This window comes from Passer domesticus, chromosome 6 (genome assembly GCF_036417665.1).
Source record: "Passer domesticus isolate bPasDom1 chromosome 6, bPasDom1.hap1, whole genome shotgun sequence".
NCBI classification, from domain to species: domain Eukaryota; kingdom Metazoa; phylum Chordata; class Aves; order Passeriformes; family Passeridae; genus Passer; species Passer domesticus.
The window spans coordinates 27,406,027-27,430,160 of NC_087479.1; the positions used below are offsets into that span (position 1 = coordinate 27,406,027).

Genomic DNA, 24,134 nt, shown 5'->3' on the forward strand with positions numbered 1-24,134 from the left:
AAAATACCACTTATGTTTACTGTCCCAGGGCCAAACCAAAACCATTGATTTTATTAGGCTGCAGATTTAAGTCCACAGTTTCCAGGCAGTTTGCTTAAGAATAAAGTTGATTGTCTTTGACAGTGTGCTCAGGCCTTCTGTGACACTTGCATGGAACAGAGAAATTTTCTGTCATTTTTGTGGCTTTGATATTTTCTGGAGCTGACTTACCCTTCAAGCTAATGAAAGAAAGGAAAGTGCTGACAAAATTGGTGGAGCTAGGTAGTGATACTGAGAATTGCCCCATAAGGAAAAAGGCTTAAAAGCAAGGCATAAGCAGTTGTCCTTGCTTCTCTTCTTCAGAACAGGAAGGTAAAAATGCTATATTTTCTGGGGCCATGCCTAATAGAAGGGAAAGCTTACGTGACAACACTAATATGAAAGGCAAATGGAAGTAATTAAAATATTCATTGGAGAATCTACTGTTCTGATGAGACTATAATAATGTGCCAAAAAATCTAACCCTGTTCTTCTTTGTCTCTTTGGCTCTTTAAAATTGCTTTGTAAGTTGTAGAGAATTATAATTGTTGACTTTTGATACAAATGATTTTGTCTCATTTCTGCATAGCTCTTTATTGGCCTTGTTTTTAAAGGCATAAGTACTTTTAAGGTGACTATTTTCTCTTGAGAATGTCAGGATGATCTTTCTTTTGGGTCTTTCTTGTTCCCTGCCAATTCAATGTTAATAGTTTTCACACTGATAATAAAGTTTGGTCAACTTCTGAGACCCGTTTTGCATTCTGCTTAAGGGTATAAAGTAGAAGGCTTTTGCTACCAGGTTGCAAGTCTGGCTGTATGAAGCCTTCTCTGCAGTTTACTGACCTTCAGTCCTACCCTGTATATCTGCTTTTGTATCTACTGCACTTGTCAGAGCTAGAAACAGCCATGCTATCAAGAGATGTATATACCAGGTGAATCATGGTAAAGAGAGGACCTAAGTGCCTAAGATTTGTGCAAGGTGCAAAATCTGAGGTGCAGAAAATTTGTAAGCAGAATCAGAGACATTGGTCTGAGTTTGCTTGTTAGACTGAGAAAGACATATTGCCAATGACAAAGGAAGTCATGCTCCTTTCTGTTATAAAATAGCCTGTGAGTGGAGATTCACCCAGGAAAGATCTTGTGGCAGGGAATGCTTCCAGTGCTCAGGCATGGGTCCTAACCAAAGCAGGGCTGTAGGTTGTAGCTCTTCCTGGAAGTTACCATGTTACTAAAAGGGACTTCAATTTATTTAGGACAGCAGATTAATAAAAACTTGTAAATTTAGATTGCTCTTAATGGGGAAGGATGAGTTTTTAACTGTGTTAACTACTATTTAATGTAAAATTCCAAACGGCTGCGTGGGAGTTACAGTTAAGTACCTAAATTCCTAACCTTTTCTAAATAAAGGGATCTTGATTTTTTTTTTTTTTATGTTGATGTGATACGTTATCAGGACTGGGATGCAAACCTGCTTTTTGTCTGATGAATGAATAATGTGAGTTAAAGCTGGCTATTCCTTTGCAACAGTAAAAGCAAAGTAGAAGAGAAAACATGATTCTATCAGCTAGCACACAACTTAGATTAACTAGCATCATACCTAATATGAACAATGACTAAAACTTTGATACTGACTCATCCAAATTAAAATATTTGTAAAAATAATACCCTTATTATTTGAGAATGATTTGGAATTTAATATCATACAGTTAGGAAGTATCACATTCAACTTCCTAACTGTATGATATTAAATTCCAAATCATTCTCAAATAGTTTAGCTTGAGTAAGTATCACATTCAACTTACTCAAGCTAAACTATATGAGGTTCATCATAAAAAGACTTCTGTGTTATGAGATATTAAAACAGACAGCAGCACTCCCAGTTTTCTTGCAATATGTATTTCTATAAAAAGTTTATAAACTAAATTAATTGAATTTTTGCACAAAGTTGATATAGCATATGAATTTATACAGCAAAAGCTTAATACTCTTACTTATAAACACGTGACAAAATTAAGGATAACAATTGCTAGAAAAATACAAGGCATCTTTGCCATTTACGTTCAGAGTAATATATAGCCAGTTATAAGTTATTAAAAAGTGCACAGCAAAAGCCCAATGAATACAATCCTTTCTGTGCCACTCCAAAACTACTAGAAATTTTACAATCAATATTGGGGGAGAGGAAAAAAGGGAAACCCCAGATTGATAGGGAAAGTGCTGTTTTGTTTTCTACTATACATTTTATTTGCAAACCCCCTTTATTTTCTAAAGAATACTTGGAGTATGTTATTCACACCAGGACTCTGGAATAACTTGGTGAATATCACGTCATTTTAGCCACATATGTGTGCATATAAATATATCAACATTACTAGGTATGTAACCAAATGAAAGCCTTTTTCAAGAAAACTATTCTTTATCTTCAGCACTCACACATCTATAAAGATGTTTTTACTACCATTATGAAGGTGTTATTTTCTGAACTACTAAATCCAACATAATGTGTCTGCCTACTCTCTTCTTTTCTGACCATGAAATCTGATTTAAAGGTTTGAGATACCCCTGGCCTTGAATTTGAATGCTTTCAGTTCCCACTGTGTGGTCTCATTTTATCTCTTGGCCCAAGAGTCCTGTCTCTAACTGTCTGGCCAATAACAACTTTGTCAAATCAAGACAGTACAAGGCAGCAGACAGGAAATATCCAGTTGTCAGTTATATTTGGAATATCGCTGTTGACTTCAGTGGTGCAGAAAGCAGCAGTAGTAGCTAATATATTAGGATCCAGATTCTCAAAGAACTACTGTGCCTTAAATACCTTTAAAATTCTGTGCCAACAGAACCAACCAAACAGATCCACAGAAATCTGTGGGCATAAAATTTACCAATTTTGATGTAAAATTTGCCAACCAGATCCAGCAAAACCCCAGCTAGCAAAAATAGACTCTTTTAGCTACAATCTGACATATCTTTTCTTAAGCTGCCTGGCAATAATGGATGTCGCACAAGAGGAGCACTGAAAGTACTTTGTGTTATCAGAGAACTCTTTGAAAAGATGCAGAATTGTAAGCTACAGAAAACTTATAGAAGGTAGTACCTTGTATTTAAAATTATATTTTTTTTAACTCCGAAGAAGGTATCTAGCAAGTGTCAGAAAAAGTGTCAGAGCTGTATTATTTCCTCTGAGTATCTGCTATTCTTAAGGGCACGATATGCAAAGCTTTGAACATCAGGATGCTATATGCTTGTTGAAAATATTAACCGTGGGCCAAATTCTGCACTTCAGGATCAAGTACAACTTCTAACAAGCTCACAAGAATCTTTGGCTGATTACAGAAACAAAAAGTAACCCTTCTTCTTCCTCTTATATATATTCTATATATAAGAATAAAACATCTGTACTTTAGAGGGACCATTTCAATGTCATGATTTTTAGTTTGAAATAGTAATAGTGAACAGCAGATTTTTTATTGTTTAGAGTCCAAAAAGTCTTTACAGATGCCTCTAATAATATCAGGAACCATCTGCTCCAATCCTGTGAACTCCCTGGTGAAGAAAGTATGAGATTCTCTTGGTTCAGAAGCCATGTCTTTCAGATCATCCAGAGGTGCCCAGGCAACACCAACAGAGAAGACTGTTATTCCTACAAAAAGGAAATAAAAAGAAGACCATTTTGCCTGCAGATACAAGAAAACCAGCCATTTCTACATTAATGAATCAATGTGGATTTGAAAAGCATGTTTCAACACCTGCAGTCTGTCAAAGATAATTAGATTTTGCCACTAAATACCAGGGATTAGATTTGACTCAGGAAAAATCCTGAAGGAAATATGAGGTATCATAAGAGCTAATGACTGAGTTGTTCTTGTAGTGACACATAGGATTGTAGCAGTTACAATATGAGTCTTGAAACACAAGTAACACTGTGTAAAATTATTCTGAAAGTAAGTTTGGTTCCTTTGTGTACACTTGATGCCTTTATACGCTCATACTTCAAGCATCATCAGCCCAATGAGCTTTTTGGCCACAACTGCTTATTCCCTTCCTAGATGATGATGGAGCTACTTGACTCATTATTCTTACTCTGCTGTTTGGGGAATTGAGACTGGGTATATGTTGATCCCTAAGCTGCCATAAGTGAGTCCAGTCATACCTGGCTCTGTATTACTGGTTGCTGGGTTTTTTTCACCCTAATGGAAAACAGTCCCTAGGGGCTTACATTTTGCTGAATTCAAAGTATGATACTTTGCAAACTTTAAAATCTTAACATTTGCAGTGCAGCAGAAATAGCATGGATTAACTTCCACTGCTTTCCAAAATACATAATTTACCTGCTTTTTGTGCAGCTGCAGCAGGTCCTCTAACATCATCATAAGACTGACCGTCAGTCAGGACAATGAGGAAATTCTTGTTAGGTCCATCTTTCACCGGCCCAAACACATTCCTGGTTGTGAAGGAGATGGCATCGCCAGTGGCGGTGCCACCGCTCATGTACTGGATGCTGCGGATGGCCGACAGCACCTTCTCCTTGGTGACGTAGTCGGTGAAGCCGAACTCGGTTCTCTGGCTGTAGGTGAACTGCACGGCCGCCACCTTGGAGCCGATGTCAGAGATCTCAAAAGCCTTTGCCACGTTGCTCACGAACTCAAGCACGAGGCGGAAGTTGCTCTCTCCAATGCTGCTGGAACCGTCTATCAGGAAACCGATGTTGACCGAGTTGTAGCAAGTCTTGCTGCACAACATCTGCTCATGTGAGCACAGCTTTTGGACAAGAGGTTTTACATATTTGGTAGTACCAAACCAGCTGGGCATTTGGTAAGAGAAGAAGCCGTTGTTTCGACAGACAGCCTGGTGGAAAACATGAAGGGAATGGGTGAATGCCAACTGGGCAGCTCGATGGATAATACTCAGACAACTATGATTTTTCTTTCAAAAGCAGGTTAGAAATGAAGCCTCATGGTGGGAGCTTAGGAGGGGTTTTTGTGTGCTTGTCTCTAAAGAAATTGAAACAGCTGCAGCTGAAGTCAGTGTAAACTACAGTGCAGCTCATTTTATCCAATAATAAAGCCAACCCTGCCCCTCAAGCTATGAAAGTTTTCGAATAATTTAGTTTTATTTACAAGAAGTGCAACAATTGAAAATTGTCATTTTGTTTTGTGATACTAAATAGTCAAAGGATTGAAATTTCTGTATCTTTGCATATACACTGAAAATTAGCCTCTGTGTTTTCCCTTTGAACTTGGTAACACCTTTGGATTTTTAATCTATAATATGTCACAAACACAGACAGAGTTGGGTAGAAATATAGCTTCAAGTCATTCAGAGTAAAATTTATTTTTCCCTAGCTTCCCTCAGATGCATGTGAAGTACAAGGTAACTGAAAAATGGGTTAAATTCAAAATCAGCTCTTCAACTAATCCAGCTAAGATCAAAATACAAAAGGAGAGGACAGGCATCAGCCACTTAAGGTCATGTCTTTCTGTGCCTGTACAGGGACAGACAGTGATAGTACAAGGCAAAGAGATCTCTGGAAAGAGGAGAGATCTAGACTAGATATTAGGAGGAAATTCTTTGCTGTGGGGATGGTGAGGCACTAGGACAGTTTACCCAGAATAGTGGATGCCTCATTCCCAAAAGTGTTCAAGGCCAAGCCTGAGCTACCTGGTCTGTTGGGTGGCATCCCTATCCATGGCAATGGGGTGGGAACTACAAAACCTTAAAGGCCCTTTCCAGCCCAGACCACTCTATGGTGCTTCTGTAGGTGTGTAAGGACCTGCTTGCAATACCTCTGGGGTCAGCAGCTAGATATCTTAGCCCTAGAAAAAGCTTCATTCTGTTCATGCCATTTCTGCTGAAATTAGACATCTACAACCTCCCTGTGGAAAATGACTGGTTTTCTCACTGCAGAGTAAGTAAAGACCTACTGATCAGAAAGCTCATGTGAAAGTAGGTGATTGCTATTTGAATTCCTGCTCTAACTCAAAAGGAACAAGATCCAAAACTCTGCATACAAGATCAAAGTCTTGTACACAGACTTGTTAGGATGTGTTTTTCCATATTTTCTGTCCTCTTAATAGTGAAAGTAAGTAAATAATTATCCACAGAGCAGGTAAGAAATAAGCACCTCCCTGTCTGCCCTTTTGGGAGACAGAATGTATCACATCAGCATGTCATTGCTTTGGCACATTCAGCCATACCTGAGATAGGGGATTTCCTGCACTGAGAGTCTTCATGCAATTACAAATTCCAGAAGCTACAACTCGGCCAAGCTTCTGAACTGGGAGGACAATGGTAGCTTTGTGTGGCCCCTTTAGCAAGGAAAAATCTCCAGTGCTTCTTGAACCTTCTTTCTGCTCGTCTTTTAAATCACTTATGAGCAGGGATAATTTAATCAGCTGGCTTGAGAGAATATTTTTATGTCTATACATCTGAGTTATTATATATACCTATATTAGTTCATTAGAATTGTACCGTAAATTCTCCAGAATTATATTTATGACTGACAATCAGATAATGACATTCTTTCTTACAAACCAAATTCTTTCTTACTTTGTCAATAAAGCCAATGTCTTGTACCATTCCCAGCTCCTCTGTTGTGGGTTTTGCTACAGACACAATGAACACGTTGACTCCAAATTCTCTGGCCAGTATGCCGGCTTCTTCTAGATCATCTGAGGGCCAGCCATCCAGAAACACTACAATGATCTTGGGAATTCCCTTCCGTGCTCCATTTTCCAAAGAGAAGAATTTCTGAGCTGTATACTTCAAAGCTTTGCCTTGTTTTGAACAGGAAAATAATAAAAGAAATAATGCATACAGTGATGGTACATTCTGGGATCAGCTTCCCACCTGAAATCGTGCTGGATTCATGTATAACTACAGGACTAAGCCAGAGTAACATTGAATTGGTGCCCCAGGAAATTTGGTAATGATGAAGCTTGGGCAACCTCTAAGTTAAAAACTAATGAACCCAAATGAACATCCCTCCCCCCACCAAAAAAACCCACAGATAAAGCTGAGGTGGAATTCCCTGAGATGTTTTTTGGCTCGTGGGTCTAGTTTCCAATAGAAAGTAGGCATATTAGTACCTGCCAAATGGATTGGAAGGAAGAAAGTTCAGGAGCTACCTAAATTTAGCTTGTGAAATGCAACATAATTAGATGCTTAGTTTCAATGTCTGGCTGTTTTTGTCAGTGATAATTAATTTTCTTCAGATTAGCTAGTAGGGAATGAGTTTTGGATTTGTGTGGAAAACTATGTTGACAGTAGGGGGATGTTTTTCTTATAGGTGAGCAGCTCTTGCACAGTGCCAAGGCCTTTCCTGCCTCTTGTGCCACCCTGCCAGTGAGAAGGATGAGGGTGCACAGCCAGGACAGCTGACCCCAAGCTGGCCACAGGGATATTCCACACCACATAGTGTCATGGTCAGCATGTAAAGCTGTGGGAAGGGGAATGAAGGAGAGGGGACACTTGGAGTGTGGGCATGAACTGTTAGGTGAGCTGGAGCCCTGCTTTCCTGGGGGTGGCTGAACACCTACTTATCCATGGGACATAGTGAATAATTTCCTTGTTTTGCTGTGCTTATGTGAGTGGCTTTTGGTTTCCCTTTTGGTTTCCTCATTTTCCTCTTCCCAATTCTCCCTCCATCCCACTAGGGGAAAGTGAGCCAGCAGTTGCATGGGGCTTGGTTACTGCTTGGAGCTAAACCACGATGTCATCTCTTACTCCTTAATCCTACTCTAACTTTTAATTAGCCACCCAACAAGAATGAAACACTAAGTTTTTTATGAATCTGTCTCAAGATATTATTCTGTTAGTAGTGAAAAGTCAATTAGTGTTAAAATGCAGGAAGCATTTATACAAGTATAAAGCTTGTACTCTAATTAAATGTGTAATAGGAATGCCTAACTTCTAGAAATTAAATGTGAGATGCAGCAATGTTCTAGTGGAAAATCACTGAACCCGATTAAGGTAAGTGTGGCATCTAAAACACTTCCTGCCCTATGTGACTTTTAGGACTTCAACATTTACACACACACACACACACATTATATATATGAATACATAAAGAAGTAATTTCTGTTGTAGGGGGGAGTATGAACTCACCTGTATTGGAATTTCCTCCTCTGAAGCCTAATTCCTTTATGGCAAACAAAACTTCTTTTGTAGCAGTAAAGTTTTTCAGATAGAATTCAATTTTTGGATATTCACTGTGGAAAAATAAAACAGAGTAATAAGGTTCACTTTTCATACTGGCATTAGCAAGCTAAAACACACTTGGAATACTTTTGCTCATGATAATATATATTCTTCTCTGGATTTCAATACTAAAATGTAAGTATGCTTCTTGCTTAGCAAGTCATGCAATCCTTAGCAAGAGGAATTATCTACCTGAATGGATAAATTAAAGACAGCCTGATATTCTCATGCTTAACAAACAGCTGAAAACATTAGGTTGAAAATACATAAAGAAAAAAATTGAACATGCCAGACATTAAACTAAATGCATCTGTGTAACTAAAGATTGGCAGGTTTTCTACTATTTGTATGACAAATACCTGTCATATAAAAAATTCCTGCAAAGTGCAACTTTGAGAAGTTGAAGGTATGCTAGTTACGGACTAAGAAATTAAAGACTTGAAGTATTCTGTCTCCAGTTTAATTTTTAATTTACAGTAGAAAACAACAAGTGGCCAGTTACAATTTGAAAAATACCAGCTGTAATATTTTATCAATTGGTAAGAGCACATTTTTGTTTTGTTTGTATAGGTACATAGCCATTAGGGACTATTCTGTCCCTACATTTTTAGAAACTGGTATCTCTCCTTTGCAGGGTGTTTCCTGCTGTTCTACTGAGATGCAAAGGTACAGCAGAGGGGCTGTGAAACATCCAGCTGCTCTCTAGTCAAATATCAGAGACAGAAAATGTTCAAATTTGTCATGTTGTCTCACATGCACACCTCAGTATAGCACAGAGCAAACAGTGCTACAGCTCAAGAGTTTCTTTCCCTTGCTACTCATCAGCCATCATTGAGTGATATTGTTTTGCAAAAGGAGAAGTGACATGTTAATTGATTTCCCTTATCAATGACTCTATTATATTTTGTGTAGGTCTGTTCTTACCTGGCCTGTACGACCCCAACATGAGGCCCTTCTGTTCCAATTCCCAACATGACAGCTACTTTTCCAACAAAGTTTTTCTGCAAGTTAAACCTACGTTGGCCAATGTTGTAGCTTCCATCAATGAGAAAGGCAATATCAGCTTTACAGTCTGTGAATATCCAAAATAATTACACTTATTAACACCAAATAAATGTTAGGATTCTGCTTTGCAAAAGTTAAATCTGGGTGTTCTTACCTTTGTTTCCAGCCTTTTTATCAAGAGTCTTCTTAGGTCTTTTACCTTCAGTGAAAAAAAGAGCATGGATCACTTAAGAACAAGAAGATGAATGGACTGAGGTAAAACAGAAAAAGCTCTGACTACAGAAATTACCGTGCAATCTAGATGCAGTAGGAATTGTCAATCATTTGAATAATTAAACTTCGGCTACGACTGCTTTGCTCCTTGGAGTATATTCTTTTTCAAATGAAGCAGCTTAACATTGCTTTCTACCCCTGTCTGACTGATTACTGAGTTGTACAAAGCCAGGTGGATTTCTGTACCTCACCTTCCCAAGTGCTACAGTTTCTCAGTTAGCAACCTTGCTGTACAATGGATTTTTAATGGTCTGGAAGCCAACCATGACTTAAATTGTAATCCAGGTTGTCTATTCACTGACAATATCCAAGTCCAGTATTTATACAGCACTTAACCTTCATAAAAAGGGTTTAATGCAGCATTTTCTGTGGTGAAATTCACATAAGTAAATTTCTGCTATGCATGTCCTGACAGCACTCAGCTGTTCAACAGTTCTGTAAGAAGGAATGCCTTAACTGTCTTCTCCATCAATTTTAAAAAATGAACATAACATGAGCTCATGAACTCTTACCTTTCTCTGTGTTACCTCTATTACTTTTCAAAAATAATTCCAGTTTTGGTTTGTTTTTTTTTAATTTGCATTAACATTAGTGAGATCAGAATCAATCTCCAAGATTACATATGATTCCTCTTTTTTTCCTGGTGAAAGAAACACTGCAAAACCAGATACTGCATCTGTTTTCTTCTTCAAAATTAGATGAGTCTCATGAAACATGTTCTCTTAGCCAGGGACTTGCACAGTGCAGTGCATCCCAACTGGAGGGGCTCCCTGGCTGCGGAGATCACGCACCTGTGGAAGGACGGGCTGTTGACACCGACCGTCCGACTGCTTCGAGTGCTGTGTTCTTGGCACCTGCTAAAATGAGAATACTTTTACTGGATTTTAGTGTATTTAGATGAAGTTACAAGTGCTTGAAAAATCACTGTACTTGCAATAACCTTTCTTTGTCATCTGCTATTAGCTACTCTGGGAGTAGGACACGAGCCTAGACAAACCTTTGGTGTAATCCAGTATTGCAGTCTTTGTTTTACAGGTTATTAATTTCTGCATTTGAAACAACAGCAGCTGATGAGTAATTACAGCATATATATCTGATGAGAGGTTTTGAGCTGCAGTAGTCATCATTTCCAGCAGACAAAGAGAGGACTTGATCTGGAGAACTGGATTTCACCTTCACCCTCACCAAAAGCACCTCTAATTCCAAGTTCTTAGCTAGGAACTTGCCATGAGCACTATACATGGAACACTAATATCTTAGAGATAGTGGGCTGAATTTTGGCTGTGTAAACAGTAAGAACACATTACAGAGATCTGCTTCACAAATTCTCAATGCAAGCAAACACCTGCTTCAATATTTTTGAAACCACAACAACATACGCAACCAATATGTTTCTGCATATGATTTTATGAGGGTGCTTTAGCCTCACCTGAGTGGCAAGGCATGACAACTGGTTTGCAATTAGGCAATTAATAATTAACAACTACCTCAACAATGGGGACAGAAACTTCTGGACTAAACTACTACATTGCCCTGTAGCTTAATGACCACGTCACACATAAGTTGACATTATTACTGTTTTTGGAGGGTCAGTTTTCTCTTTGCATGGAACACTGCACAAGGTATTTGAAGGGTCTGACAAAGTGCTGTTCCCTGCACAAAGGCAGGCAGAGGGAGAGAAGGGATAAAAAAAAATGGCTGGAAGTGGCAGGAGGAGTGGACTGCAGTGGCAGGATCAAAGAACTGGCTTTGGTCAGTTTAAACTGTCATGGAACCATGAACTGCCTGCTATCATATCACTATATTCTAAATAACTGACCCATCTTTATGTATCAGCCTCTGTTACAGACTAGCTACTCTAGCTGGAATAGTTTTTCTTTAGATAATTGAGGAAAAACGAAGTTAAAATAATGAATTAGAAGTGAAAACTTCTATTGCTAAATAATCACTTTCTTTATGCATACAGAAGCACTGAGGAAGTGTCCCCCAGTTCTGCCACAGCTTAAAATACAGTTTGCAAAACAGTAAGTGTGATCCACCTACCAGTCACTGAGAAAGACGAAGCCCATTTAGAGAGCACCTGAGACTGGATCCCATTAGCATTTACAGCAGGGTAGTGTTCCTGTCCTGGGAGAGTCTGTACCCTTACAGCTCCTCCTGTGTTGGTAATCACCCCACTAAAGTTGAAAAAGAGTTGGTATAAATCAGATATTTTAGTCACAAGAAAATGCAATACAGGCAATACCATTATTAGAGTTTTTGTCACCAGCCTTCTCAAAAAGATGCAATAGAGGCAGGCAATTGTGTTCAGGTTAGAACAATCTGTAATTGCTGAAAAGACTTTAGAAGAAACTATTCTACAGAACATCACACAGATTTATTTTAAAAAGTCAGGAAAGCCTAAAATTTTGGCACTTAGACTAATGCAGAACAGCGATGCTTCAGGCCAATCAATTCCTAGGTGACCAATAAGAAGCATCAGAACGTTCAGATCTCTTTTTATGTGAAAGAGAGAATAACTGAAACTGTTATTATTTTTAGAGGTCAAAAGTCAAATTTGTACTTCTCTAAGGGGTAGCAAAACTTGATGCCTTGCAGTACGTGGGCAGGTACAGCTCTGTGGGAGACAAGCAATTATTTCATGACTATTTAAACACAGAAACGTGTGCTTTTGTGTTTACTTTTTGATTCGGTTTGGCTTCCTGCTTGAAAAGACAACGTGGCCTAATCTGATTTAGCATATTGTGAAAGTAGAATAATCAAGACCAGAGTTTAGAAAATGTTACATATATTTCTGATAATATGAGATCTGGATATCTGTGGCAAAGGCAACTTCCACAAAAAATTCTATTTGGAACAGCGTTAAAAGACATTAGTTCTTCATGGATGTGACTTGCATTTCTAAACTGAACCATGACTGTATACATTTAATTCTAGTAGCTTGGATTAGTTTCAAAATATACATTCTCATCTAGGAATACTTTATAGAGTGTATAGACAAAGGAGCTTTAGTATGGTTACCCTAAATTAACTTAAAATCAGATTATAAAGTTAGCAAATACAAACAGCACTTCATAGTTCTTCAAAAAAACAGTGAGATAAAAATCAGACAAGAATTATTAACTGCTTAGTTTTAAATGACAGGAAAATTCACTAAGTCAAAATTATCTTTGAGAAAAATGACACATAAATGTACTTAGAATATTTCAGTCTACTTAGAATATAAATTTCTTCTTCAATACCTGGTTCTCTTAGGCCTTCAAGCCCTCCTAAGTGTCTCAGTCTTAATGGATAAGGAAATGTGTCAAATAGAACGTGTTTAATTTGAACAGTTCCTATTTTAAGTTTGTACTTGCAATTTTAGTGAAGACAATTTGGGCTTACATGAGCAAACCCATCCATGCCCATGTTAGCTCCTAAGAAGAGCTCAGGATTTCTTGCCGCTTTCTTGGTTGTGGACTCACAAATTTGAGTGCTGAACTGAACTCAAGAAAAACATTCAGATTGAAAGCTCAGCCTAAGAATGTTTCCATTCCTGGAAACAACAATTTAAGCTTATAGGCACACTGTGATCAATGTTGCCTACATAATTCCATTTTGTCTATTGGTCTTTACATTTTAAATGCAACAATAACAATTAATTAAATTTCATTGAAAATTCTAAGGAAAAATAATAATCTACCTAGGCTCACTGAATTTGGAAGCTTTACAGTGAAGCTGGAGTAGATTTATTTGCTCCTTATCTACTTGTTGAAAATACATGATTCTGTATTTGAGCACAAGTCAAAGTTCCATGCTTCTGAAGATAAACACTTTCAACACAACAGCTCTGCTACTTTTAATGCAAGTGGGGGCTGATATTAGATGTGAATGTAACATGACCTTATGAAAGTTATTCCTTCTTTCTTGCCATTTTGTTCTGTAGGTGAGTTAACAGCTTGAGGCGATCTTCTACAATCTAATCAGTTTTACCTGGGACGTTTCTTCAGGTAGGTCTACTCAGAGTGTATATTTGTATCTGCTGACATGGAGCAAACCATATATTGTCAATTTACCTTTGTGTTTTGAACGAGACTGGCAAATTCCTTTCTGCAACGATTTCTTATTGACTTTTAAAACAAGATTCATCCTCTGTGGGTCTGCAGTGGTTTTTAAAGAGTGAAGAAGTGCCTATGCATTCCTCAGAATGACTTATGCCACTGCAATCTGCTTTGCTTTTCACTGCTTTTCTCCTGTGTGACTGACTTGCATGCCATGGCTGCTTTGATTAAACTGGAGCTCAGCAGATTTTCCAGGAACAGCTTTCACTCCCCTACTCATTATGTTATATGCTACTGCCAGTGTTCCTTAACAGGGGATTTATGTAAAAGCTGTCAGTCCATTCTCTTGCCTAGCTTGTTAATAACAACTTGTAATGTATACCTAAATGGTATTTTTCACTCAAAAATGGACACAAACAGAAAAGCAGATACACACATGGCAGTAATCCTGTACCTCACTGCACAACAGCTTGTGAAAGAAAGTGTACCAGCCAAGGGCAGCAGAAAGGTCTTACAAAATACAGGACTAAAACACACTTAATCTGAATACTTAAAAATCAGCTAAAACACACTTAAAAATCTGAACTGAATAGAGATAAATCACCACATTAAATGCAAGGTTTTTAGGATCCTCATGCACTGCCTTAGTGTGCAAGAACTGTTTCTTTGTACTATTGGAGAAAGAGATACGGGGTGTTGCTGAAATTTCAATGAATTTTCAAGGAGTCTACACATCAAAACTGATGCCTAGACCACAAAGAGAGTCTTCTGGCCATGGGAGGTGAGCCTTATGGATGTAACTGCAGTCAGTTTATCCTCAGGGACTTTAGGAAAGACAGCTGAATCGCCCGAATCCTCATCTTTCCTTCCTACTATCACCATCTGCAAACTCCTTCCAAATAATCAGCCTTTCTCCATCACCCCAAGAATTATCCAATTATCCTCCTTGTCTCCAAACTGGCGTCCTGCTGCTGCCTGACTGCCATCCATCACCGACACAGAGCCGTTCAGGATCTCATGCCAGCATCCTCTGGACCCCTAAGCTGTGTTCTTTCTTTCTTTCTTCCTTTCTTTCTCTGCACCCCATTGCTTTTGGCAGGAAAGAAGTTCAGCAGCAGAAGCAGGCACGATACCAACATTTCCCAGGGATCTACAGCTGCTCAGAAATCCCTTCAATGTTCTTCTAGCAAACCCTGGGGCAGCTCAGGTGCCGTCTGTGTTTATGGGCATTTTGTGGCCAGCTCGTAATACTATAATATGCTTTTGTTAGACTTGAGTTCTGGGATCCCAGTGCTTAATGAGGACTGGTTTCACCCTTTGACAAGTTAGGAAGGCTATGAAAAAAATTACATGCCTATTTAACATTGAAATACCGACACATTGGGCTAGGTCTCCATTTAGTGGAATTGGCACTGGAACAGAACTGCACAAGCTGAGAACCTAGTCCTTCATTTGACCTTCTGATTATTAATCCAATTAATCACTCAGTAGTAGATTTAACTCAGCTCGTCATGCCTACATAGTGTCAGCCTGGTAGGAGGTTTTCCATTCTTCCCTCAACAAATAAATCTTTTATCCTTCTGCCCAGAAAAAGAACAATATTAAATAAATATTTTGTTTCCTCAGAGTAATTACACATAAAATAAGAGAAAAAGCCAAATATAACAAGCTGAAACAGGCAGAAAGATTATTCATCGGTAGTACACAGAATTATTTGTAGCTGAATTCTGCTAAATTATTTTCATGTATTACATAGTATATTCTTGCAATAATAACTGCCTCAAAGTAATGGAACTACTCTTAGGACTAAGCACTATTTGATTTATACAAAATTAAGGAATCCAGCTTCAATGTAGACCCAGCATGCAAACTGAAGTGCATGTGGAAGAGACCCATGCTCACCCAACCATTTTCAGTTTAAAAAAACTGAACGAGCCCTGCTCCCACCACTGATGTTTCCTGAAATGCTGGGTGGTTGTCTGACATGTGGCAGGTGACACAGGCCCAGGACCCAACAGTGCTAAAGGTACAGAGCTAGCTGCACTCACCAGGCAGTGAAATGGAGGCTGCACCTGGTTTGAAATGAGGGGTTAGTTCAGGTATTTGGAAGAAATTTACAAAATTTTCAAAGCACAGATCTACTTATGTCACAATAACAGCCAACTCAAATCACCTATTGGGAATGTCTTGAAGTTTCTTTCATGCCAATATGGATTTTAGACATTGCAACACAGGACAAGAAGGAGCAAGTATCTCCTATGTTTTTGTTGGATTTTGCAGGCTGCATTGAAATTAGCTGAGAACTAATCAGCTATTGTCTCTTCTCCATGCATCAATCCTTTTTTGCCAGGACTAGTTATGGCTGTTAACAGTTGCAGCAAAGCTACCAAAACATTCTCATGTAGCAAATTCTGTTCTGAGAACAAAAGGCCAGCAGAACTAATAGCCCCCAACTTAAAGGCAGTCTTCAGAAACAGCAGTTCTCCTAAACAGATAATTTTTCACCTTTAGTCTGCTCTTTCAAAACCCCTTACCACACTCTTTCAAAATGATTTACCACACTCAAAGACTTGAACAAGATTAATTTAAACCCAATCTGGAAGACAGATTACAAAGGTGAGTATATTTTAATCTCTTTATCACTGTTAGAGCCTTCATTATTCTCACAATGTCTATGGAGAGAGACTGTTAGATGCAGGATGTACAAAGAGGGTTACGTATTTCACAAGTAGATTGACTCTTACTATGGAAAAGCATGGATTTTTCCATAGCCTCGTGTTTCTGGGCTGGAGAACAGTAGTACACGTAGTTTGTAAGGTACAAACTTCAGTGAAGAGCTAAGCGATACACTATAAAAGAAAGCTTGTGCTTTGTTATCTAGGGGAAGACTATGCAAATCATGGAAAGAAATATGCCTCTGCCATTTCTTGTACCTCCTCCTTTTGTAGAAGTATTTCCCAGCTGTGACAGAACTGAGCCCCAGCAGCTTTTGTGGTGGGACTTTGCTAAGTCAGTCACTGACAGCCTACAATGGGAGGTTCAAGAATGCTGCCTGGTTGAACTGGTCAGGAACTTCTGTATCTTTTCAAAACATTCAAGTCTTTAATCTCTTTAGAAGAAGGTCTTGACAGCAAGAGCTTTTTTCTCTTTAAAGGAATCTTTGGCAAGAAATTGAATGTTAAAATAAATGGCTACATCACTAAATACAAACATTGCCTCAGGAAAAAAAAAAAAAAAGAGACAATGGAAAGAAATCTTGGTTTTCCTCAGTTCAATAACGAAAAACAATAAAAAGAGCAAATCCAAAGTCACTAACTGCATTTGATCTAGACATTCTTCACAAACTTTTTTTATATACCTTAGCTAGGAGGAGTGAAGAATTGAAGAGTAATTTTTTTTAAACACCCATGAAGACTCTTAAAACACACTAAATAGAGACCTTAATTCTTTTTACAGAAGCATCAGAAGGAAGCCTGACTAACAATAAAATACACATGGAAACATATAAATATGAGACAAACTCTTCAGCTTTAAAAACAAATAAAAACATGATACCACCCAAGTTCCTTCTAACTCCTCCTATAGTACATTAGACCCTGGATTCTTTTAGAGCATTTGAGAAATTCCAGAGTTTCTACTCAAAACCCCTTCTAAAGTAATTTTTTTAAGTCCATTTTAGTTTACTTATGAGTTTAAATACTGTACAAGTAGCCCAAATTTTGGAAATCTTGTTAAAAGTGATAGTATTTTAATAGACACTTTAAATAAGATTCTAGATAGTAATGACAGCTCCCTAAATATTATTTAAAATGCTTGGAATGTTTTTTTATGGCATTTAAAGTGTCAAGCAATGAACACTAACTCAAGAAAATTTTATTTTCCTCTTTATCTTCTAGCCATTTTTATTTCTGCAAAATTTGAAGTTTATAGTTGTGGGTATTTTAACATAAAAAATACTCTGATAGCTGTAACATCACATCAATATGTTCTGAAAGAGCTTTCTTCTCTTGCTTGATACTAAAAAAAATTGAAACCACTTTTCCTCCACTTCTTTTAAACAGTTTGTTCGATGCAAGATTTTAAAGTCAGGAAGTGAATCTGCTTTTATTCATCAGATAGTTACTATTTATACTGTATCCTTCCATATCTACTAGTTGATACCAATGATTTCACAGTGGAAGTCCACCTGTGGACAATGCTGGGCCATTTCAGAGAAAGTTAAAGCAATTTTCAGGAACTCAGATAACTTGCAAGCTACACAGACATTCTTTTTTCCCCCCTAGTTTTCTCTTCTCCCAGTGACATTCCTATTGAGATAATAGGACACGAAGTCCAGAGAGATTTTTGCTATGATGGCATCAAGGCTGAGATTTGTAAGTGTGGCAGAGATTATATACACTCAGCACAAGGATTAGCAATGATTTACCTGTGTATGGCAGCTCCACAGACACTCGAAAGAGAGGCATAAACTCCATCCCCAAAGACATAAAATTGCCACAGAGGACAGTTTGCTGGGCAAAGGACATCTTCTGTCCCCCTTCTAAGGTCAAGTCCTCTTGTAAAGCAGGTGATAGCACTAGAAGCTAAAGAGAAAAGAAGAACTTTTGACCTCAAAGTCTTAAGGGTTTGTTTTTGGCATTTTTTTAAATGTCTATACAGTTTCCAAGTTTAAAGCAATATCTGAATTTGAAATTAGGTACAATGCCTATAAAGATGTCTTTGGAGCTTACAAATACACAGTTATGACAAGGAAGCACACACTTCAAAATTTCTTATGGGAAAAAAGTGGCAAGAAAAAAACTCCCATGAACAAACAACATGAAAATAATACCAAGGAACAGTACACAAAGAAAAGCAATCCATATCTGTAAATTTACTGCAGAGACAGAAGGGCAAGGGGAAAACCTTTGAGGGCTGACAGACCACAGATGCAGATGGCAGTTTCCAAAGAAGAAACTAAATCACTCTGACAACCCCACAGAAATCTCCAGCCATAAGATATGTATGAGTCACTTGGGAAATTCTGAATCTTCCCTCCAGTGGCATTCATGAAGCAAGTTGACAGCAGCATTTCCCTTCGTCTCTTGCAAAAAATCCTACTGAGGCCAGTGTTAAAAAAAAAGAAAAGAAAGGAACACGCATCTCATTGCTCCAGTAATACACTAACATCTAGAACATTGGTATCAACCCATTACAGTGAAGTTTACATCATTATCATTGTGCAGAGGACTGTCAGATTCATACAGTGATACAAAAGTTATTTATTCAGCTGAGGCACATGCATTTTTTATGCAGAACTCTGCCTTTTTTCAGAAGTTGCTCTCCAGGTTACCATCATTAAGCTTTCACTGTGCTTGCCTGTGTGCAGTGAAGGTATGCAGACACAGATTAACATCAGTACACAATTTCGCTTGGCAAACTGGTGCTTTTTCTTTTGAAAACATTGAGGTCTTTATCTTGCATGGTAACTACCATCCTCCTACTACACAAGGTAGCATAGTCCCCTGCTCTGTTGCACAGCACATTAGAGATTCAGCTTAGATCATTATCAATCCAGCAGCACAAGTCCAACCCATGCCTGGCTGTTTATTCTGAACTTCCTAAATCATGTCTTGCCTTAGCACCTAGAAGGTGCAAGAACCTTTTCTAAATGTACCTGGAATACTTCCTTTGCACAGATGAAAGCTGGCAGAGGCTGGCCAAGGTACCAGTGCATGCACCACTGCATTATATGCCAGGGACTGTATGTTTCAGGATCAGTGATCTGTCTCTCACCTACTTTTTTGCCCACTATTTTCATTCTTACCCTGGGGTGTTTCCTGACCCCAACATATGCTTTGGAGCACATGCTGTTCTTCATCAGGGGATGGAAAAGATGATACCTCCAGCTAATCTCACTTACTTTAGAGGTGAAAAGCAGAACAGTTGCAGCCAGAAATGGGAAGCATGTCTGCTCATTCTAAATGTGTAAATCGAACACACAAATTCCTTAACTATGCATGTAATTTTACTCTTCATTATATACAGTCATTAATGCTATGTTAAAACAAGGTTAAACTACCTAATGACATCTTACTGAAAAATTGTTGCTACTATTTGTTAGTACAATTACGGCACTTGTATATGCTGAATCTGCCTATATAATTCAGATTAAGAAGAAAAGAAAGCAGTAAACATGTCTTTATTTTTCCCTTCTCAAGATAATAAAAGTTGTCTACCTAGCAAGAACTAAAGTGATTTAATCTGATTCTCAAGTATTCTAAAAAATAAAAAAGTTTCTTTTGGAACTTAGTCTTACCTACTCACATCCTAGCCATGCTTAGTCTTACTTAATTGCCTTAAAAACAAAAGATGGAAAAATCAAGCAGAATCAGTGCTTATACCTAAAAGCTCCATAATTTCATGATCAAAATGCTACATTATTGATATGCTAAAAAAACCTGATTTGTTTTCCTCTTTTGAGTCCCCTAATCCTTTAATGGAAGTCCTACAAGTGTGTTTGCTAATTAATGGGCACTGAATAAGTAGTATCCACCAAATGACACCTAACAAGACCATCAAAAACAAACAGCAGCTGGAAGGCTGGAAATCCTTGGAGGAGTAATTGCAGTAGGCACCACTGGTAATCTCTGCTCTCACAGCACTGCTTGTGCCTCTCACCCTGCAACATTTTTCCAGCCTCTAAAAGTGCAAGACACCACAGGAAGTTGTAACTCCTGTCGTTTCTAATGTAATGTAGTTGACTGAATTCCTTGGCTGGCTGTGCATACAAAGACAGTAATTAGATGTGTGTAGTTAACAAACCCTGTATCGCTTGGAGATCTGTATTTCCCTCATCACCAGGTACTCACTAATTACTGTCATGTGGCAGGCTTTTGCATAGCACAGAAGATGGGGGGAAAAAATAATCTTTGTGTTTTCCCTGGCAATCAAAACACAGAAATCCATTGTAGCCCAGCCACAGGATTTTTCTTTACTGGCAGCCTAAAGACTGTCATGATCCCTGTCTCAGGCTTCCAAGGGAAAGGTGCACGTTGCTGCTGTGTGAACTAAAGAGCTGACATGCCGGAGCTAGGGGATTTAGCAGTTTATACCTCAGCTGGATCAGCACTGAGGTAAAAAGACACTTTGAGGAAAATAATGCTGTTAATTAAAAACAACAGTTTCATTTCAGTATTTTCTGTAGGTAGATACAGTTTTCTCTAAGCCATAACTCTAAAACAGAGACTAAATTAGAAGAGTTTGGTGAAATATCAAAATGAAAGCAAATATTTTTGTTGACTACAAAAATTAAGACTTACGATATCAGCTCTGCAGTGGTTTTTGCTCTTCCCTGTTTGTTAATGCATCATCAGCTATCCAACTGATGTATTTTGTTGTATCCAAACTTCAATGATTTTGTTGCAAACATGAAAATGTATTAATGAGGTCAGAAAACTAGAATATATAAAATTGGGTTTTGACAGCTTACATACTCCTCATTCTAACAAATTTCATATATGATATTGCTATTGAAATTGAAGAAGTGCTTGTTTTTGTTAGTATATCCGAGATACTTCAACATGGCAAAAACTACCACGGAGCTGTATCTCTATATAAATTAACTGAGATAAAACCCATATGTTTTAATCACTGTAATTGAAGAATGCAAGAGCAGTAGCAGTGGAAGCATTTCTTTCAATACTTATGGGTGCAATACTCTAAATTCAAGGATTTTTGGAAGAACTAAATACAAGTTTACAATTTACAGGAAAGGATTCAGTTCTAGACTCCAACCATTCTGGACTCTGGTGAAGATGTGAGACCTATGCTCTGGTACATTCAGTTAGGCCTTCAGGACCACAACAGAACAACTATCACCCCATCCTGCCAAGACACACACCCTTCAAACTTCACAGAAACACTACATCAGAGTACCCTACAAAAGCAAGGTACAAGGAAAAGAAACTGTAATTCTTCCTGATTTAGGCCATATTTAAGGGTGGGGATGAATGTCTTCCATCATTGCTGACCTAAAAAGCAGAAAAAAAAAAAACAAAAACAAAGACTCACTTATCTCTTAAAACAAGCATGTTTTCAATCATTCAATTCAATTTTTATTTCAATCATTAAAATCAATTTCCATATTTTTGGTGCCTCTTCCCATGTGTTCTAATTTTGCCTTTTATGTCAATCTATAAAAGTTCTGACTTATTTTTTTAGCAGGAGACACAGCTTTAAGTTATTCTAGGGAAATAAAACCCCTTAGGCAAAATCTGATATTTTCTAATCTTCAAGATTTTATGCATTGTTTCAGGAAAACAGTTTGTTTATGCAAAGGATAAATGAAATCCTATGTACATGATTACAAAATTAAAAATAGGGGTTCCTACATGAAAGATAGCTCTATGAGTTGCAATACAGAGACGCATATCCCTATTATGCTTCCTAGTCTTTTAATATTTTTTTCAAAATAGAAAGATTTTACGTCCTTTTTTATTTTGAGGCTTCAAACAAGCCTGCTTTTTCTATCTTATGTAAGGAGTATTAATAGTTTGGAAAAAAAAAAAAAAGACATATTAGTAAACCTACACTTCATATTTTGGAAAACATGTTCACAGATTGCATACTAATTGATGTAAATCTCTAGTGCATATCCTGATCTGGACAGGGGCAATGGGATTTACAGAAACTTGGCCAGGTCAATATCACTAATTTCAGTCTGAGTCCTGCCCTTTTCTCACCAACATAAGGCCACTTGCCATCACAGGGCAGCGTTCACCACCCGCACAGCCTCGTGTGGGGCAACCAGAACGGCTGAACTTGGCAGCATCTGTATCCATTACAGTGGGAGTACAACGAAAGTTCTGAGATGCTCCAAGATCTTCACAAACATTATGAGCCTAAATACAGTAGATTCTGGAGGAAATTAATGCTCTTTCATTACTTTGTACAACAGAATTTAGGCACTTTTGTAAATACAAGTTTCTAGTTCAATAACCAAATGCTACTGAATTTAGGCTCAGAATAATGGTAAGAGGCAATATCTTACAAAAACTGCTCACATTAATGATAGTTTAGCTGGTTCCAGATACTTTCAGGTTACAGTGGCTTCTCCAGCCCTGAAGGAAGCATCCCAGAAAATATTCATTTGTTTCCTGCCAGGCTGTCAGCACTTCACCTGTAATGCACCTGCAAAGTAAAAAAGGGAAAGGAACTGGGGGGTTAGAGCAGGTTTTCCATTACTGCAAATTCCCCCCTTTTTTAGCCATAGCAATTCTGTCACAGATAGCTTTTATCAATTTAGCACAAAATAATTTTCCAAATCTTTGATTCAACACAAACGAGCAGCAAATCTGATCCACAAATAACTGTGAAATCGTTAACAAACATTCAGAAAAGCTTGGGGTCACTCACCTTCTGCAGGCCAGGCTGCATCTGGAGACGCGTTCTTCTGGAGGCTCCTATCCCCCTTTGGTGAAAGGTTCCACTGAAAGGGGCAGACAGACTGCTTGCGTCCTTCTGTCACATATTTCTCCAACTGTTTCCCATGGCTCCTGGTTCTCATGGAATCATTCTGGTTCTAGGAGAGCCTGCTCTCCAGCAGCAAGGATGCAGTCCAACACAGCATGGTACAACAGGCAGTCCCTGCCATAGCCTGCTAGTCATCCAAAGCAAGTTCTTTTGCTTTCCACATCGAAATAATGGCAGGGCAACTTTAAAATATTTTTAATCAATTCTATGGTCTAAAATATGCCAGAGATCTTCAAACTGCCAAGCACTGAGAGCCTTTATAACACACACAAGCACACTCCCACTCACTCTTGCTACCGGCACTCCCCTCGATGGGGACACTTGTCACCACGGCGCTGCTTCAGCCCGTGCCAGGAAGGAGCTTTCATCCCCGTCTGGAAGCGTTCCCAGACACGCTCCGTGCCCCCTGCAGTTTCCCGGTGCCCGGCTCCGCGCACCTTCCCGGCGGCGCTGGCCCCGCGCCCGGCTGGGCTCCCCGGGCACCCGGAGAGAGGCGGCCGGGCCGGGCCGAGCCGAGCCGGGGAAGGGCCGAGCCGGGGAAGGGCCGAGCCGGTCCCCGCGGCCAAGCGCCCCCCGGGCACCGCCATCTCCGGCGGGGCGGGCAGAGACGCTCTGAGGGGAAACCCTCACGGGATGGGGGAGCAGCGGCCAACTCACCCGAGCCGTCGCTGCCGCGCACCGGGCCGGAGAGCAGGAAGGCGCCTGCGAACAGACAGGGAGCGGGTCAGGGGCTGCTCCGCGCCCGGCCCCCGGGCCCGCCGCTCCCCGCGGTACCCACCGAGGAGCAGGGCCGAGAGCCACATGGCGGCGGGCGCGCCCGCACCGAGGGCAGCGCGGAGCTGAGCCCAGGAGAGCGGCGTGCCGGCCGGGTCACCGCAGCGTGCCCTGCCCCGCACCGCCGCCGAGCCGAACAGCCCGCGGCAGCCACCGCTCCCGCTTTAAACCTCCGGCGGGCGCATGAGCACTGGGGCGGGCGGAGGGAAGGAGGGCGCGGGGCTGGGCAGCTCGGCCGCTGGGCCCGGCAGGTGCTGCCGTCCCTCCCCCGCCGCGCCCCCCGCCGGCTCCTTCCGCTGGGAGCGGCGGCCCGAA

The 24,134-nt window shown here is 39.5% G+C and overlaps 1 protein-coding gene across 3 annotated transcripts; it reads right to left on the bottom strand.

Moving 5' to 3' along the window:
• Positions 1-1,892: 1,892 nt before the first annotated feature.
• COCH (cochlin) lies at positions 1,893-24,042 on the bottom strand. 3 transcript variants are annotated; one of them, XM_064424059.1, is made up of 11 exons: positions 23,824-24,042; positions 23,703-23,747; positions 17,959-18,115; positions 11,536-11,669; positions 10,284-10,349; positions 9,374-9,418; positions 9,139-9,286; positions 8,122-8,225; positions 6,565-6,791; positions 4,347-4,863; positions 1,893-3,658 (listed from the first exon to the last, which is right to left on the bottom strand). In XM_064424059.1, exons 1-11 carry the CDS (start codon positions 23,846-23,848, stop codon positions 3,483-3,485), a joined length of 1,644 nt encoding a protein of 547 aa, XP_064280129.1. In that variant the 5' UTR covers positions 23,849-24,042; the 3' UTR covers positions 1,893-3,482. The 3 variants fall into 3 exon arrangements, with proteins under 3 accessions (XP_064280129.1, XP_064280128.1, XP_064280127.1); XM_064424058.1 differs by lacking the exons at positions 23,703-23,747; positions 23,824-24,042 and adding an exon at positions 18,438-21,290 and having other exon boundaries at positions 10,284-10,346; XM_064424057.1 differs by lacking the exons at positions 23,703-23,747; positions 23,824-24,042 and adding an exon at positions 18,438-21,290.
• Positions 24,043-24,134: the final 92 nt, after the last annotated feature.